Source organism: Impatiens glandulifera, chromosome 7, assembly GCF_907164915.1.
Source record: "Impatiens glandulifera chromosome 7, dImpGla2.1, whole genome shotgun sequence".
In the NCBI taxonomy this organism is placed as follows: Eukaryota; Viridiplantae; Streptophyta; class Magnoliopsida; order Ericales; family Balsaminaceae; genus Impatiens; species Impatiens glandulifera.
In genome coordinates this window covers 3,311,392-3,330,320 of record NC_061868.1, presented here as the reverse complement: position 1 = coordinate 3,330,320, position 18,929 = coordinate 3,311,392, and the positions used below count along the sequence as shown (strand labels likewise).

The window sequence follows — 18,929 nt, the reverse complement described above, 5'->3', positions numbered from 1 at the left end:
AATCTTCCACAATCGTGCACTCGTCCTTGAAGATCCAATCCCAACTCATCCAACCACAAATGTTGCCGATCATGATGATACAAGGGTGGATGACGATATAGCTAATGTTTGTAATCTTATAAGACGTACATCGGGGTTAATGAAGAAAAGTAAGTATCAATAGGTAAATGTTATTTCTAACAATTGACAAATGTAGCTAATATGTTTTTGTTGTTGCAACTTCATTATAGATATCTTGAAAGATATACATCGGATAGTAACGGGATACTGGAGGGGGCGCATCTAATTTGGAATCAAGTGTCGGAAGACTTTTCATACAATATATAAATACCTTTAATTTTTTTGTGTTCTCCCAATCATTTCTCTTGTTTTAATGATTCCTTTGTGCTCCAAGCCCCCAAACAGTTTTTGTTGTGTTACAAATGGAATCTACAAACGATAATGATAAACAACAAAATTGAATAAAATGTTCCCAATATCTATATACTCCATTTTCCTTGTTTTAGTTTAATATATATAGATATGTTGGATAGATGAAAGGTAGAATATTTCAGTTTAATTGGTTAATGTATTAATTTAGTGAATATTGAAAAGAAAAAAATAACTAACATCAAACAAATTTCAGTAATATTTTTGAAATCTAGTTCTAAAATTTTTAATGTCTGTCAATATTACTCTAACTTTATCTATATTTATTTCTACTATATTAATAAAATAGTCTAATGAATATAGCTAGAATGATAATATTAAAAATTCATAGTTTTTAAAATTATTTTAAATAAAAGATCTATCCCTATAGCGTGTATAAATCACAAAATAAAATTTATATATATTGGTAAATTGTTTGTTAAAAATAATTAAAAATTAAAAGGTACGGTTATTAATAAATATATATATATATATATATATAATGTAAAGTTTTTGAAATTATTGAGTTAGGTAAAAAATCAAATTAACGAATGTATATTAATTGAGAAATGATTGGGAAGGAAATTTGAGAGGGAATGATGTGCCATAATTTAAAAAAATAATAAATTTTTTCTCTCTTTTCCCCCTTTATTTTTTTCCATTTCCAGCCAAGGTGACACGTCTCTCATTTCCTCTCCTAAATTTCCTTCTCTATCACTTCTCATATTAATTACGAAGATTAAAATTTCGTTTCATTTCTATTCTACTACATATTTTTTAAATAAATATTTATATTTATATATAAATTAATAATTATATTTGTATTAATTATTTTATAATATATAATATATATTATATAAAACCTATTTAAAAATTAATTTGTGATATATTTAAATAAAAATAAATTAATTTGTTTAATTATTTGTCATTCTTTGTAATATTTTTCTCTCATATTTTTTTATTTAGGTTAATTATTATTTTTAATCTATTTTTTAAAATAATTTATTTTTTGTCATTTTAATTTTTTAATAAATAATTTTATATATACATAGATAATTCTATTATTATTAATAATTTTATAATATATAATTATATATGGAAGGCAAATGTGAAAAAAAAGTAAACAAAAAATATACTTTTTAAAAAGTTCATGGTTAGTTGGGCCCTTCCTAAAGTCTAGATGGTTGAGTGTAAAATTTTAAAAGTGATAGGTACGTGAGTAAAGTGAGTAAAATGTGGATAGTATTGATTACAAGATGAAACATTTGTTTGAGGTGTGTTTATTTTTAATGCTTAACAAAAACAAATATATATTAATATATAAATTTTTAAAAATAAATTAACAATCTTTAAGTGGTGTAATGGTTAAGTGTTCATAATGCATAATTGTAACCCCGATAAATTCATAGTCCGTAGTTTAGCACGTGTCTTGGACACGTGGCAATACAGGGGTCCTGAGGTGGCTCGAGGTCGATGGTTTCAATCTTTGGTTTGCATTCTAAATATATTTTTTTAAAAATAAAATATTATTTTTAAAAGATTTTGATAGTACCTGATAACTTTTAAAATCAATTAGGTAAAAATAATTATTTTTATTAAAATTTTATTAATTTAGGGATTTGTTATAATCAAATAATAATTTGGTTGAAATCCGATATAAATTAATTAAACATAATTAATTTAAGAAAATATTATTTATTTGAAAATAGAGTCGCCAATTGATTTTAGAAAAATCAGTAAAATGCACGTGTACAAACGTAGTTTATAACAGATTTTCTATAAGGGGTTCATTATTTAGTTACGCTCGGAAAAGGGCTTACGCGTTCTGTCCTCCGTACCCATTGTAAACAGTTTTATTTTTTAAAAGTCTAGTTATCAAAATATTTATTTATAACGTTTATTTTCTTTAAATTAGTAGTCTGGGGTCATTAACAATGATAAGTTTGGATTATGTAAATAATTGCACAAAATTATATAGAGGTGCGTACCTACGATGACGGTTAGAAAAGATTGAGTAAATGACCTGAAAAATATTAGAAAAGGGTGTTAGAATTTAAAAATAAATTTTAACCGGAACCTTAGTCAAAATATTTGTTTGGGAAATATCCCGAAAATATTTTGAAATCATATTTCGATCTTTCAGGATTATTTGAAAATAGATTGGGGTTCCAAAATTACAAAAATAATTTTGAGTTTTAAAAAATTGGAACCAAACAGGCCTTAGGACCGAAGTCCTAAGGATTGAGTCCGTTTTTGTCGGTTGAGGGACCGGAGAGACTCAGTATAGACCAAGGGAGCTCTCGATCGGGGTTTGGGATAATCGGTTGGAGGTCCGGAGTCCCTAGGTTAGGGTATCAAGGACTCTTGGTCCTTGGTTGAAATTACCGGTCTAAGTGTAAAAGCCTATTGGTCCTAGACTAACCTACGACTAGATTTTTTGGTTGAGGTGTAGAAACCTCTCGGTTAGGGGCTAGCTCTGGGTTGAGATCCTCGGTCTTGAGTTTGAGAAACTCGATCCCAAGGTTGGATCTCTCGGTCCTAAGACTTTAGAGTCTCAGTCCAATGTCAAATTTCTCGGTCCTAACTCAAGAACATCGGTCTTAGGGCTCGGTCCTAACTAAAATACATCGGTCTTTGGTCTCGATCCTAGGTCAATTTTGTCGGTCCTTGGTCTTGGTCAGGACCAATAATTCTCGGTCCATCTCACGGTCCTACATGACTCGGTCCAAGAACACCAAGTGTTTTTTATTTGGTTCAAAAGATACAGGTTTACAACTTTTGATACAGATCATGAAAACATGATATGTACTTTCCTATTAACTCAGCTGGATGTAGGGATCACAACCCTTAATTCTAAAATTGATCAATCGAGTCCTGAGACGATTGATTTTTCGAAATGATTTCCACGACAAGATTTGACAACTTTAGAATTAGGATCTTATGGCCTAATTCTTGTTCCAACAGCTTCCAAATGATATTTATAATCAAACAATACCAAAATAAGAACATTAATCAAGCTCCGTAACAGATTTCAAAACTGAAATTTAAACTTTTATAAAATATGATCGGGATGTATGTTATATGATATGAAATTCATCCTAACATGTTTACAAACATATTAGGAAGCTATTTGAATCAAAATTCAAGCTCAAAAGTTCAAAAACATGAAATTCAAAATTTCAGACTTTCTAATTAAATTTGGGTTTTTGATTGGAGTTAAATTAATGAAATCTTTTTCGATAGAAAGCTTAGAAATCATCTAAGGATCGATTTCAACTATAGAAAGTACAAAATTGAACACAAAATAGGTTCAACCCATCAAAATTGAAAAAGTTTAATATTGAATCACAACATGAATCACATGTTATTTGGAACTTTACTTGTGATTGGAGAACATTCCTATGTGTTAGGATTTGTATCTTCCAAATCCGACCAGCTTGAAACAATCTGTATAAATACAAGAAAGAAGAACACAAGAAGACACAGATTTATAGTGGTTCACTCAAATTGAGCTACATCCACTTCAGCCACTACCAGATTTCACTATAAGAAGAAGAAGGAATACATAGTTTTTGCCTAACACTTTATCTCTCTAGAATTCTGTCTATTCTAATGTAAACCCTTAATAATCACATATTTATAGGGTAAACATTCAGGTAATAAACCTAAATAACTTTGGTCAGGCCCAAACTCAAAATAAAAAAAACCCAATAAACTCTAATTAACAATGTAGAGTTTATTATAAGTGTAGGCTTCATAACTCAACAATCTCCCACTTGGAGACTAACTTCATCATCTCTCAATCAGTAGTGGTTTTCCATTCGGTGTCTTAACAAAGAAGACCAACTGAAGTTGCACACAACTTTAGTTTCTCATTTGTCACAGCTTTCGTCAACATATCAGCTGGATTCTCACTCTCGGAAATCTTCTTAAGAGCTAATACTCCATCTTCTAAAGCTGACCGAATGAAATGATAACGAACTTGTATATGCTTCGTCCTGCCATGATAAACAAGATTCTTTGCCAAATGAATGACACTCTGACTGTCGCATCTCAACACACTTCCCTTGTAGTCTTGACCCAATTCTAGCAAAAAATGTCGTAACCACATCATCTCCTTAGCAACCTCTATCACAGCAACATACTCTGCCTCACAATTAGAAAGAGCAACAATCTTCTGCAACTTTGAAACCCAACTGATTGCAGTACCTCTTAGAGTATAAATGTACCCTGTTGTGCTCTTTCTACTATCAACATCACCACCATTGTCAGCATCAACATATCCTTCCAAATCCATATTAGACTTTCGAAAACACAAAGCGAGACCCGTACTTCCTCTTAAGTATCGTAGTATCCACTTTCAACAACACATTGTTCTTCTGTGACAGTCGGTATATATTCAGCTGAAAATTCTCTCAAATCGACTGTATCAGTCTCTTCCAACTTGGAATCACCATCTGATGTCTTCCCAACACAATCTTTGTAGAGAACCTGTTCATTGAAGATAATATTTTTGCTACGAATGATCTTCCGATTTTGATTATCCTAGAAACGATAACCAAACTTGATATCACCATAATTAATGAAAAAACATTTATTAGACTTTGGATCAAGCTTGCTCCTATCACATTCATTAATATGAACATACGATAAACAACCAAACACTTTCAAATAAGAAAGGTTTACCTTTTTATTGCTCCAGGCTTCTTCAGGAATTCTGAATTCAAGAGTAACAGAGGGTCCCCTGTTTATCAAATAGGCAACAATATTAATAGCTTCTGCCTAGAAGGTTTTAGGCAGCCCTACATGCAATCTCATGCTTCTAGCACGCTCGTTCAATGTTCGATTCATTCATTCAGCTACTCCATTCTGTTGAGACGTTCGGGGAACAATCTTCACCATACTGATCCCATTCACAGCACAATACTCTTTGAAATCTGAATTAATATATTCACCTCCGTTGTCGGATCTCAAGCACTTAACTTTGTGATTTGTTTTATTTTCAACCAAAGCCTTCCATTTCTTGAAAATAACAAATACTTCATACTTGTGCTTCATTAAATATACCCATACCTTTCTTGTTGAATCATCTATAAACGTCACGTAGTATTGTGATCCGCCAATAGAAGAAACAGGTTTAGGTCCCCACACATCAGTGTGTACCAACTCTAGCATTTCTTTCTTGAACTCTTTTCCAATCTTTAAGAAACTCACTCGTTTCGGTTTTCCAAGAATGCAGTTTTCACATAACTGATGTTCAATCGACTTTAGTTATGGAATCTGTCCATTCTTAAAAAGAATTTTCATCCCTTTTCGCTCATATGGCCCAACCTGCAATGCCATAACTCACTGTTCTTCGAGTCATCAACTATAGTAGCAACTGTTTCTCTGCAAGTTGAAGTCGTGTATAACGTTCCAGTTTTGTGACCTCGAGCAACAACTATTGCTCCTTTAGTCACCTTCCATGCACCATTTCCACAACTGAAATTGTGACCTTCTTCATCAAGTTGTGTAATAGAAATCAGATTGCGCATTAAACCTGGATTGTGTCTCACCTTATTAATCTTCCAAACAGAACCATTTTCCATCTTCAATTTGATGTCCCCCATGTCAACAAAATCCAGTGGCTCACCATCTGCGAGATAAACTTTCCCACAGTTTTCAGCCACATAATTCTCCATTAATTTTTGTAGGTAGTGGTGTAGAAAGACGCTCCCGAGTTTAAAACCCATGAATCTATCGGGCTATCAACAGAAAAAGTAACGCATCAGTGATAGTTTCTGTAGCAACGTTGGCTGCATCATTTTTATCATCATTGTTTCTCTTTGGTGCTTTGCAGTTCCTCTTTAAATGACTCTGTTTACCACAATTCCAACACTCAAATGTCCGCCCAGACTTGGACTGTCTCCTCTTGCTCCTCGACATAGATCTGCTCTTACCTTGGATGAAATTTCTACCATTATATTTGCCCATATTTTCCACATTCAGAGCAGAACCTTTGAACGTTTCACCAAAATCAATTTTACGAACCTCTTCAGCAAGAATATGATCTCTAACTTCAACAAATTTCAGTTTAGCATTTCCAATTGAATTACTAATTGGTGCCCTCATAGGTTCTCAGCTATTTGGTAAAGATGCTAACAAAATCAGGGCACTAACTTCATCCCCAAAATCAATCTAAATAGATAGCAATTGATTCACAATTGTATTGAATTCATTCAAATGAGTAGTGACAGAAGTACCCTCAACCATTCTTAAGTAAAAGAGTCTTTTCATTAAGTGTACCTTGTTGTTAGCAGATGGTTTCTCATACATATCAGAAAGAGCTTTCATCAGACCCATGGTGGTTTTCTCCTTTGCTACATTGTGAGCAACTGTCTTGGCTAGCGTCAATCGTACAACTCCCAAAACCTGTATATCAAGGAGTTTCCATTCAGCTTCATCCATCTTCTCTGGTTTTTCACTCAAAGGAACATGAAGCTTCTTTCCATAGAGATAATCTTCAATCTGCATTCTCCAGAAGGCATAATCTGTCCCATCAAATCTTCCAATCCCATGTCCTATACTGTTCTCACTTGCCATCATTTCCAATGCTCAGATCTAGACCAGCTGCTCTAATACCAGTTGTTAGGATTTGTATCTCCCAAATCCGACCTGCTTGAAAACAATCTATAAAAACACAAGAAGACACAGATTTATAGTGGTTCACTCAAATTGAGCTTCATCTATTTCAGCCACCACCAGATTTCACTATGAAGAAGAAGGAATACAAAGTTATTGCCTCACACTTTATCTCTCTAGAATTATGTCTAATATAATATAAACCCTTAATAATAACATATTTATAGGGTAAACATTCAGGTAATAAACCTAAATAACTTTGGTCAGGCCCAAACCCAAAACAAAAAAAACCCAATAAACTCTAATTAACAATGTAGAGTTTATTATAAGTGTAGGCTCCATAACTCAATACTATGATCTTAAGGGAGCTTTCCAAAGCTTTATATCAAAGCTAAAAACACCGGAATAATTTCTTCAAAATAACAGTCGTCGGAACTTTGATGAAGATCTTCAAGCAGGCTATGATTGTTGGATTTTGTTCGATGGATTGAAAGAAGGAGACCTGTGGAGTATTTATACCCAAGCTAGGTCGATTTTGAAGTCGAATTCGTATTCAATTTGTCTTATGAAGTTCATCCCTTTGATTTCTATTTTGTCTTCGTAGGCCTAGTTCTAGGGTAGGATTTGAATTAAAACCCTAGGTGAAATGATGGCGATGAAGAGACGTGCACATGGGCGAAATTTGGAGAGAAAATGATGAGAAATGGCAAAGATAGAGCTTCTAGAAGGTCACCGACATCGGGCGCGATTCTTCGGCGTTTGCGAAGAAGACGATCAAAACGACGCCATTTCATTAAAATGAAACACGTCGTTGCGATCCGTTGGCGGTCTGTTAGGTGTTCATGCGTTTTTGGCTAATGGAGTTGACGTTCCATTAGTTGATCTTGTGTGGTCCTAGGCGCGTGTCTTCTTGGTTATAGCCGGCTACGCGGAGCGTCCTGTTGCGTTGGATGAAGACCAGGCGCTCATCCGATGGATGAAATTCCTGCTGTAACTTATTTCTTTAATTTTGGCCACACTGGGTCATCCGTTTTTTTAATAAAAGGGTTATTTGAAATTGAATTTTTAACAAGTTCTTTCATTTTTCTTCACCAAGTTAATACACAAAAATATTTTTGAAAACAATAATATTGAAAATGTAACGATGAATAAATATGTGAATGAAGATTGTTGATAAAATGTTTATACTGATTAAATAATTTGATGCAAAATGCTCGAAATAATAGTTCGATTGGAAGAACAAGGAATATTTTTATTGACCGAAGTGAGATGGTACGAGAAAATGTATCTAATGATTATATGGTTGGGTGCAAAATGCTTAAAATAGTAATCCGATTGATAAATAATGAATATGTTGGTTGACATAAATGAGATGGTAAGAGGTTAACCATTGGGTAAAAGATCTAAAATATATGATGAGATGGTTGAGTGTAAAATGTTCAAAACGATAATTTAATTTGGGGAAACAAATGTTACGTTTGTTTGTTGGTCGAAGTGAAATGATAAAAAGTAAGTAAGGAGAAAAAGTTGAGTGGTTATGATAGTTAAATATGTATGTATTATATAGTTGGTTGTATATTAATAATTTTTGTATCTTGCTTATATTTTTAATTGTGCAAGTTATTGGTTAAGTAAATGTAATGTTAATATTATTATTATTTTTTGTTTTTGAATTTTTTTTGTTTATGTTTTTTAGTTTTAAACATGGAGAAATATAAAATATATAATTAGAGATGAGTACAGTCATTCCTGGATTTATTCTCTAGGTGAGGATAGCACGATCTTTATAGTGAGTTAGGATCAGTTATAAAATATTAATTGTTTATCTTGAAAACAATATTTTATAATATATAAATGTTTAAGCGAAAATATTTTTTTCACTGCCCTACTTAGATTTGTGTCACTACTTATACCCTATCATTTAAATGAAATCATTTTACATTTGAACTATGTCAGTGAATTATTTAAACTTATTCTTCTTCTCCGATCCTTTGACGATTTTATCTCTCGATATTCACACCAAATTACCCAACCCCGCGATATTATGCGATCGGTTTTCATATCTCTCTTGGAAATAACAAAGACAAAATCCTCAATTGAAGATATAGTCTCATTGCAATTAAACATCTTTCCAATTCATTTTTATATCATCTATTAGTAACATTGAAAGTTTAATGGTGTGACATTGTGAAAATGAAGACCATAGAAGACAAAAAAGACAGCTTTATCTTTTTTGTTGTATAAGACATTACATACCAATAAAAATAAGCTTTCCTTTGTTTATCATTTTCAATCACATATATTATTTGTATCTATATTATAAATATATTAAAAGCATGTGGAAGAAAATCCTGGACCTCCATAAGATATCCCTTTACCAAGTATTCTATGATCGATGTTTACGTCGTAGCACCCTTGGTTACTCTGGATCTTGACTAGGTATCCCGGATCTTTTGGAACAAGGTTGACATCATATACTTTCATTTTGGCTACATAAGCTGCTTTTCTAAAGCTTCCCGATGAAAAATGACCGCTTCCCATTTGAGTAGTTGTGTGATGTCCGGAAGATCTATCGTTCAAAATCTCTCCACCCCAATTTACGATAGTCGCATTGTTAGCAAGGCCTTTAAAGAGAGTACTAGGCCAATAACCCATATTTTCCCCATAGAATTGAAGCCACCAATTTCCTGTTATTTTGTCCTACAATATTTTTCATTCACCAATTTGATGCAAATTTAAATTCATTTCAAATAATTTTGTTCAATATATTATGTTATTGAAAATGGGTAACACATTTAATAATGTACAAGTTTGGTTTATTACCTTAAAAATTGTAACAAACATCTCATACTGATTTCCACCATAAGTGGAAATAGGATCTATTGTACCACCAAGAGTAAGAGCTCTACTTGTTTGAACAAAGCCATTACAATCATGATCATAACATCCTGTCTTTCGATCTCCATCACTCTATTATTTACAAATAACAAAATATTCATATATAAATTTGTAATCTAATTTAAAATAATCATTTTTTAGAGACATATAAACGAAACATACCGTCCAATATATGTAGAATTTTGGTTTTTTGTTGTTCTTGTATCTTGATGGATAAACCTTGTACGTACAAAAGGAAAGATGGGTTAAATATATAAAAGTTTTAATTCGTAAATGATTGTGTACAAGTTTTTTTTAAAGACTTACCGTCCATCCAACTTCAATGCTGTTATAGTTGTCATAAAAATCACGTAATGTTCCTGAAATAAGCGTCATTTTACCCGCACTTAATTCGCCGTACTCAACATTAGGGCTCCATACATTAAGCCATGCACTTGCTCCATAGTAATTGGTTCCTTCGTCAGAAATCATTGCATACTTGATTTGAAAAAAATAAGACATGATATAAGCATACACAAATCTTGTTTTTCGGGTTAGAAAGTGAGAAACAAGAGCGAATTAAATCTTCATTTACCTCACGACCTGTAGTTGGAGACCTTCTAATAAGACTACTTTGATCTCTATTTATAAAAGGCGATGGATATTCGGTGTGGTTGCTGGGATTTTCCATTCTTAATATAGGGATCGTTCCTTCCGGACATTCTCCATACTTTTGCCAATTTTGAAATAATTTTATATCGGATCTCGACTCGTCTTTCATTTCATTAGGATAAGAAGTTGGGCTCATCTGTCATGTTTATACAATGTATTAGTTAGATTATAAGTTCATAAATTATTTTAAAAAATTATTAGAAAAATAGAAACTGAACTTCTGTGTGTTTTATTAAGGACCGAAATTTCATGAAAATTTTAAAATCTCCTTACATTTTATTTAGGCACCTAAATTATTTTCACAATTTGATGTATGGAAACATATTAGTGGTTTACTAATATGTATATATATTTTAAAGATAATAAAATAAAAAATATTTATCTTCTAATGACTATCATTATTTTCTTAACTAAATTATTTAATTCATTTTACAGTTTAATTAATTTTACTATGACATTGTATGATTGTCAAATGTGTAAACACAACTACTTCAACACACTCTTAAAAAACACATTTTATTTTTTATTTTTGGATGTAGAAAGCTAATACCCTGACCTTTGATCCACATTTTTTTTTATTACTAATATATATTTTTAATTTCAAAATTGAGTCCCAATTTAAATACTTTGAAATATAAATTTAGTCTAAGAAAAATTCAAAAATTAACTTTTTTTTTTATATATTTGAATAACTAAACAAATTATAAAAGTGATTGCAAATATATTTTATTTTTAACTAAATTATGATTGGATTTTACATACAAGATAATAATTTTATGAAGATAGTTAAACCCAAAGTGGTTGTGGACTAAAATTGTTTAGTAAGGTACTTAACATTATTATGACAGATTTGAACATTCTTTTGAAATTCCTTCAAGAATCTTACTCATAAAACATATAGTATTTAGTATAATACAAATTAATTCAAGAAAATAAAATATATAACTATACCTGTAAATCTTTAATTAAAGGATTGTCAAATGCGGGTTGTTTATAAATATCAACACAATCAATCACTTCTCCATCCTTCGTCTACCAAACAAAATAGTTGCAATCATCATAGACAGACATGAAGATATATATATATATCGTATAATTTATGAAAAGATAATTAGCTAACCTTTATTGTTTTAATGGTGCCTTTGTGTTTCAAACCCGAAGAAGAACTACATACAGATTGACAAACTATAATGATAAGGAACAAAGTTAAACAAGTTCTATCTTTCTCAAGAGCCATGGCAATGTTTATCCTTCACTTGCCTTGTTTCTAAGCAATATTGTATATATATATATGTTGGATAAGCATGAAAAGTAGAATATTTCACTTTAATTGGTAATATATTAAATTAGTAAATGAATTTATTGAAAAATAACCTAAATATTTAAATTAAATGTAATCCATTATTTTAGTAAATGTATTTATTCAAAATGAATCTAAATATATGATAACACAATTATCTCAATAATATATTTGAAATCTTATTTAAAATTTCCATATCTGTCAAAATTACTATAACCTATAGTCTAAATCCATATCTATAATATTAACTAAATAAGTTAAATAAATTTAGAAGTTTTGTTATATCATTGATAATCTTTTGTCATTTAATTATTTATCTTACATTATATTTTACCAATTGATCTCACATAACTATATTTAAATGTAAATTCTCAAAATCCATTGAGAGGCATAATTCACTAAGTCATATTGACTCTAAATTTATTCAATCATCTCAATTCTCGACACACAAATCATCAGACTCAAAATTTACCGAGTCACCTTTACTCCAATTCGTTTAATACAAATAATTGAATTTGTATGGTCCCGAAACTATTTGAAATTCACAATCCAAGATGATTATCATAATCTCGTATAATTAAAGGGTGATATGCATAGGTCGCAGTCGCAAAGAAATCACACACCATTTGTTGTCGTGCAAACTGTGTCATCTGTGTGATTTGTGTTCCGTGTGCGTCGTGATTTCATCTCTCGGTCGGAACGGTCGTCTTTTCGCATAAATTTACTAAATCTCCTCATCGATCTCTCTCGATTGAAAATTGATACCATTCTCGGTCAAGACTAGAGTACATCAGGAAATTAATTTCCTTGAAATTCTACAAATTTCAAACCCATGTGTACTGTAAAGTTGTTAAAATCTTCGCTGACACGAACCCGTCCGTGTCGGCCACTTTAAATATGACTTTTGCAAACATCGTAGTTTCAGTAGTACGGGAAATTCCCTCTTTGTCAACAATTGGTACAAGCCCGGCCAACTATCTTAATCGGGTAATGGGTGAATCCAACACCTGCTCCCTTGATCCTAAGACAGAAAATTCGAATGCAACTAACCTCCACATAGGCTCAAGAGAGAATCACGCGAATATCCTCCTTGAAAATCATGGGTCTTCAAAGCCAGAAGGAAATGGTAGAAATCTGACTAACACGAGCAAGAGCAATAATAAGGATTTTGCAGTCAACACGCTAGGTATGTTTTCTACAAATCTCAATAACACTAATGAGATGAATACAAATGATAATAGAACTGTTAGTGGAATACATGCTGATAGCCTAGATTGTGATAGTCTAGGACATGCTCTATGAAAAGATAGAGTAGTTCTGGAAAATAGTCTAGGAAATAAAAATGCACAGGTTATTAACTCGGATTCCAATGGGAATCAAATTCAACTTGAGACTATTGAGATACCTGACTCAGACGAAGAAGCGGAGAAAGTAATCTAGAAAGAATTGGAAAGTGAAAGAATTAATGCAGAAAATTTGGGTGAAATAGGAAAGATGCAAAGAACGATAGCGAAAGCATTGGGTAAAGAAACAGACCCGAGGAAATAGAGGGTCGGTTTTAATGAAAGACCAACCTGAAAGGGCTTAGAAATCAGATAACGAAATTATTGATACTGAGCAAGAAAGACCAAATCGTTTTAAGCAAAGAGAAAAGTCAATAGTACACAAAGCAACTCAACCTACATTACCTGCAAGACTGGAATCTCCTAAAAAAATAGGAGTACGATACTATTGTGAACTGGTCTGTTGAAACTTTTAGAGAGCTCTCTACATGCCCCAAAACCAGAGTATACTTCATCAAAAACAATTCTAATTGGAATGTAGACCAGGTCTGGAAGAAAGCTGAAGAATAGAGAAAAACTCAAGGGAAGGATCAGAAAACAGAGCAAAAGCAGGGTAAAGATTAGAAAACAGGGCAAAACTAGAGTAACGAGTAGAATGAACAACAGAAACAAAATGCAAGGCAGAAGAACAAAGAGGAAACAAAAGCTAGCAATCCAGTTCAAGAAAGGGAAAGATTTTCCTTAGAACATTTAAGTCAAAGGTTGAAATTAATAGTTCTCCGTTTGAATTCAAACTACCCCAAGAAGTTGAGGAAAACTGTGTAAAGTCATGGAAGAATGTCATAGTGGAAAACTTCATCGGAAGAAATTAATGTGCCATTTCTAATAACAAAAAAAACCCTAATAGAACAATGGGGAGAAAATGGTCTAGAAAAGATAACATCAAACATTCATGACTTGTACTTTCTCAAATTCAAAGAAGGATCAGATCTCGAAAGTATTCTGATCAACGTGCACACATTTATTGGGAAAAACTACACGAAACTCGAAAAATGGACAAAAGGTATGAACCTCTTTAGTAAGCCCAAAGAAACTATGCAAATCTGGTTCCAATTGCGCAACATCCTTCCCCACATGTATAACCCTAAAGCATTAAGTCACTTTGTGAGCCTATTGGGGAGTCCACTATACATGGACCCAACTACAGAAAAAGGTGAGCATATGACTTATGCTAGGATGTGCATTGAGATACACCCGAGATCAAATCTTCCACACAGAATGACAGTAACAGACAGAAAATGTGAACCCACAATTATGAGAATCTCATATGAGTGGAGGCCGAGTAGATGTTTTGACTGTAATACATTTGAACATGCCTGTTACAAGTGCCCAAAATGATTGAAGAAGAAAGGAAGAATAATATCGAGAAAGAGACAGAGACATAAAAGAAACAGAAAGAAGAACAAGAAAGGTTGGAAAAAGAAAAGGTTAAGAATGCAAGGCAGAATGAGGTTACTAAAGAATCAGTATTGAGTAAGTAGAAGGATCAAGATAAGGAATGAAATTCAGAACATGATTTTGAAGAATAGGGAAGGAAGATAGAGTGGTAAGAGATTCAGAATCAAAGGCTGAGAATGAAGAGGTAACAAAGAAACTTGAACCGGAAGCAATAATCAATGCCGAAGAGGTTGTGGAAAGGGAAAGCGTGAGAGAAAACAAGAAAGAGGAAGTGGGTGAAGGAAATGAGAAAGATAAAGAATAGGAAGCTGAATAGGTTGAAATTGTACAATCTCCAATTCAAAAGAAAGTTGACTAGAGAAACACAAAAATCCCAAAACAGCAAGGTAAGCAAATTAAGGAAAATATAATTCCTTATAGCCCTACTATATGGGAAAAATATAGAAGAATAAAAGGTAAAGGAATGGAAAGTAAAGATGGAACATCTTCTTTTCATTAATGAACTTAATGCCATGGAATATTAGAGGGTTAAATGACCCTATAAAGAGAAGAGATGTTAGAGGAATAGCATAAAGGATTGAAAATCACAGTATTTGGAATTATTGAAACAAAAGTTAGACAAAGTCAAATAGAGAATGTTGTCCAGGGTTGCTTCAAAGAAGAATGAGAATTTATTCATAACTCTGATGGGGTTAAAAACAGAATCTGGGTAGGATGTGATAAAAGAAGGGTTGAAGTCAAGAAATTTTTTGAAAGCAAGCAAGTTATTTTGACAGAGGTTATCAATCTGGTGACAAGAGTAAAAATATTCTTTGTGGTAATCTATGCAAGCAACTCTGGACAGAGAGGAAGACGCTTTGGAATGATTTGAGAAAAAGCATTACGGACGACGAACCGTGGGTTATTATGGGAGATTTTAATGTTACAAGATTCAGAAATGAAAGAGAGCCTAAGAAAAACAAAACACAAGACATGTAGGATTTCAATGAATGCATTCGAGACATAAGCTACATTGAACCGTCTTCCTCATGTAATCTATTTTCATGGTCAACTTCAAGAGGGGCAGATAACATGAGAAGGAGCAGAATTAATAGAGGCCTAGTGAATGAAAAATGGGTGGAGTTTTACCCAAGGAGCCAAATCTAGGTTTTGCAACTAGGTATCTCTAATCACTGCCCTTTGAAACTCTTTTAGGAGAAGGAGAAAAAACAGACTAGACTCTTTAAGTTCTTTAACTTCTGGATGAAAGATGAAGAATTTAATGAAATCCTTAATGGAACAAAGATGTTCAGAGTTTGTAAGAAACTAAGATTACTGAAACGGAAGTTGAATAAGCTAGACCGAAAAAAATATAGTGGGATTTCTAAAAGAGTAGAGGAAGCCAAAACGAAACTGGAAGAAATTCAAACCAAGGCACTGAGAGACCCAAATCTACCTTATAACAGGGAAGATGAAAAAGAGGCTCTTACGTGATTTAGAGACCTCTGTTCTAAAGAGGAAAGCTTTGCTAAGCAAAAATCTAGAGAAAATTGACTTTCATTAGGAGACAAGAATACTTCTTTCTTTTATAAAAAAATGTTCATCAAGAATTTCAGAAATCAGGTCCTAAGGCTCACAAACTCAAATTGAGATGTTTTACAGGGACAAAAGGCAGTTCATGAGGAAGCAATAAATTTCTACAAATAACTGATTGGAACAGAAAGGAGCACAATAATAGAGGACAGCCAAAGATTGCTTCAACAGATTGTGCAAAGAAAAATCAGTGAAGAAAGTGGTAATCAATTGATTACAAGAGTCAGTATGGAAGAAGTTAGAAAAGCCGTGTTTTCGATGAAAGGGGATAAAAGCCTAGGGCCAGATGGTTTCAACGCGAACTTCTATAAAGAAAAATTGGGAAATAGTGGGTAACGATGTAAGCGAAGGGGTTTTGGAATTCTTCCAAAACAAGAAAATGTTGAAGCAATGGAATGTCACAGTGTTAAATTTGATTCCTAAGAATTCAATTCCGGGAAAAATTCAGGACTTTCGTCCTATTTCATGTTGAAATGTTGTTTACAAAATTATTTCAAAAATTATTTCGCAACGTTTAAAAACAGTTATTGATAAGCTTGTAGGATTAGGGCAATCAACATTTATTCTTAAACGCTCTATTTCTCATAACATCCTACTCATTTAGAGCTTATTGAATGGATATGGCAAGAAAAACATATCGCCACGTGTGGCTTTCAAAATTGACATTATAAAAGTTTTTGACTCGATTAGATGGGGATCAATCCACGAATTCCTCATTACTGATGGTTTTCCAATTATTTTCATTGATTGGATTATGAAATGTGTTTCCACTCCTCACTTTGTTGTGAGCGTGAATGATATTCATGGAGACTTTTTCAAGGGTGAAAGGGGAGTAAGGCAAGGAGACCCTATATCTCCTTACCTATTCGTCTTAATAATGGAAATTCTTGACTGCATTTTTAAAATGCTTCTGAGAAGTCATCATTTCAAATTTCACCTGTACTGCAAAGAAGAAGCAATAACCCATATATGTTTTGCAGATAATCTATTTTTTGTGGCTTATGCGGATGTTGAATCTGTTAGTATAATCAAAGAAGCTCTAACAATCTTTTTGAGTATTACAGGTTTATACATCAATGAGGACAAAAGTTAGGCTTTCTTTGGAGGGGTTAATGAAGAAAGGAAAGAAAACATATTCAATATTATGGGAATCAAGGAAGGTGAACTACTAATGAAATACCTTGGAGTACCTCTGTCATCAAAACAACTCTGATATAATCACTTCAGACAACTGGTATAAAATGTTATAAATTATGTCTTGGGTTGGGCTACGAAAAAATTGTTTTATGCAGGTAGAATCGAGCTCGTTAAAAGAGTCAACTTTGAAATTATTGGTTACTGGGCACAACAGATAGTCATCCCAAAGAAAGTAATGGTTGAACTCGATAGAATCATGAGAGATTACATCTAAGAATCACAAGGAAGAGGAGGAAAAAAGTCAAATGGGAGGATGTTTGCATTCCCATAGAAGAAGGCGGACTAGGAATAAAAAGTTGTGTTGAATGGAACAAAGCCCTCACCATCATGAGATTATGGGAGTTGGAGCAAAAAGCGGACTCCCTATGGGTCAAATGAGTGCATACAAGATTTATGAAAGAAGAGAAGAGTGTCTGGACACGAAGCATCAATGAAAGAATGGCATGTTCATTCCTGAAAACAAGAAAAGATGCCTTTCAAATTGTGAAAACCACAATTGGAAATGGAAGAGGGGTACTATTCTGGCATGATCCTTGGAATTGGATAATATTCTCATTATATTCAAATAAAAAATGCAAGAAAACAGAGTTAGAAGGGAATACATCAAGTACTCATTTAGAGACGTCTATGAAGGTAAATGTGATTCACTTTTGAGGCGTATTCTAGAATGTGATAGAATCCTAAACCTAATGAGGCAGAAGCAACTCAATGAAAGAAATGATGAAATATACTGGAAAATAGAAAGCAATGAGAAGTTTATTACAGAAAAGGCATGAGAAATGATTAAAACAAGAGGACAGGAGGTAGATTGGCATAATATGGTATGGTCTACAAAGATTATTCCTCGTCACCAATTTATTCTTTGGTTGGTATATAGTAAAAAGTTGATAACAAAAGACAAAATTCGAAAATACATAAACATTCCTGATATCAACTGTGTCCTATGTTCGGGAGTTGAGGAAAGCGTAAACCATTTATTTGGGGAATGCTCTTATGTAATACAAATCTGGATGAGGTATGCTGCAAACATGAACATCATCAACTTTCCAGGAATATGGAAAGAAATCCAAGAGTGGATGATGATTAAATCAAAAGAAAGATCATTCTATGTAAGTATGTTGAAATGCTACTTTGGAACAGTAATCTACAATATCTGGAAAGAAAAAAAATTTAAGAACTCACAATGGAAGAAGTAGAACCGTTGAAGATATTTGAAAAGATATAACTTCAGGTGGAAATGCAATCATTCAATCCTGGAGAGGAATCAAAATGAATGAAGAGAATAGAAAGCTCTGCCAGATATGGGATATTTTGTTTGAGAAAGTCACAAGTAGAATAAAAATAAAAACGCTATAAGCGTTAATTGATTGTTGTTGTTTGTTATTCAATTATTGTTTCATTGTCAAATCTAAAAATTGTCTAGATCTGAGCTTAAACTTTTTTATTTGTTTTCCTTTTTTGAGTTTTTTTAATGAAAGGGCAATAATCTGTTTAAAAAAATTTAAAATATATATATATATATATATATATATATATATATA

The 18,929-nt window shown here is 32.6% G+C and overlaps 1 protein-coding gene across 1 annotated transcript; it reads right to left on the bottom strand.

Annotated features, from left to right (window-relative positions):
• Nucleotides 1-9,357: 9,357 nt before the first annotated feature.
• On the bottom strand, nt 9,358-11,815 carry LOC124944954. Its single transcript, XM_047485303.1, has 7 exons — nt 11,699-11,815; nt 11,530-11,610; nt 10,502-10,714; nt 10,234-10,404; nt 10,090-10,146; nt 9,853-9,999; nt 9,358-9,729 (listed from the first exon to the last, which is right to left on the bottom strand). Exons 1-7 carry the CDS (start codon nt 11,813-11,815, stop codon nt 9,358-9,360), a joined length of 1,158 nt encoding a protein of 385 aa, XP_047341259.1.
• Between the last annotated feature and the right edge of the window lie 7,114 nt (nt 11,816-18,929).

Excerpts from the sequence above, each read along its gene's own strand:
- LOC124944954 (XM_047485303.1), bottom strand. The coding sequence starts at position 11,815 with ATGGCTCTTGAGAAAGATAGAACTTGTTTAACTTTGTTCCTTATCATT. Across the intron at positions 10,147-10,233 it reads GCATTGAAGTTGGATGGACG|GTTTATCCATCAAGATACAA; the intron begins GTAAGTCTTTAA and ends TGTACGTACAAG. Across the intron at positions 9,730-9,852 it reads TGTTTGTTACAATTTTTAAG|GACAAAATAACAGGAAATTG; the intron begins GTAATAAACCAA and ends AAAATATTGTAG.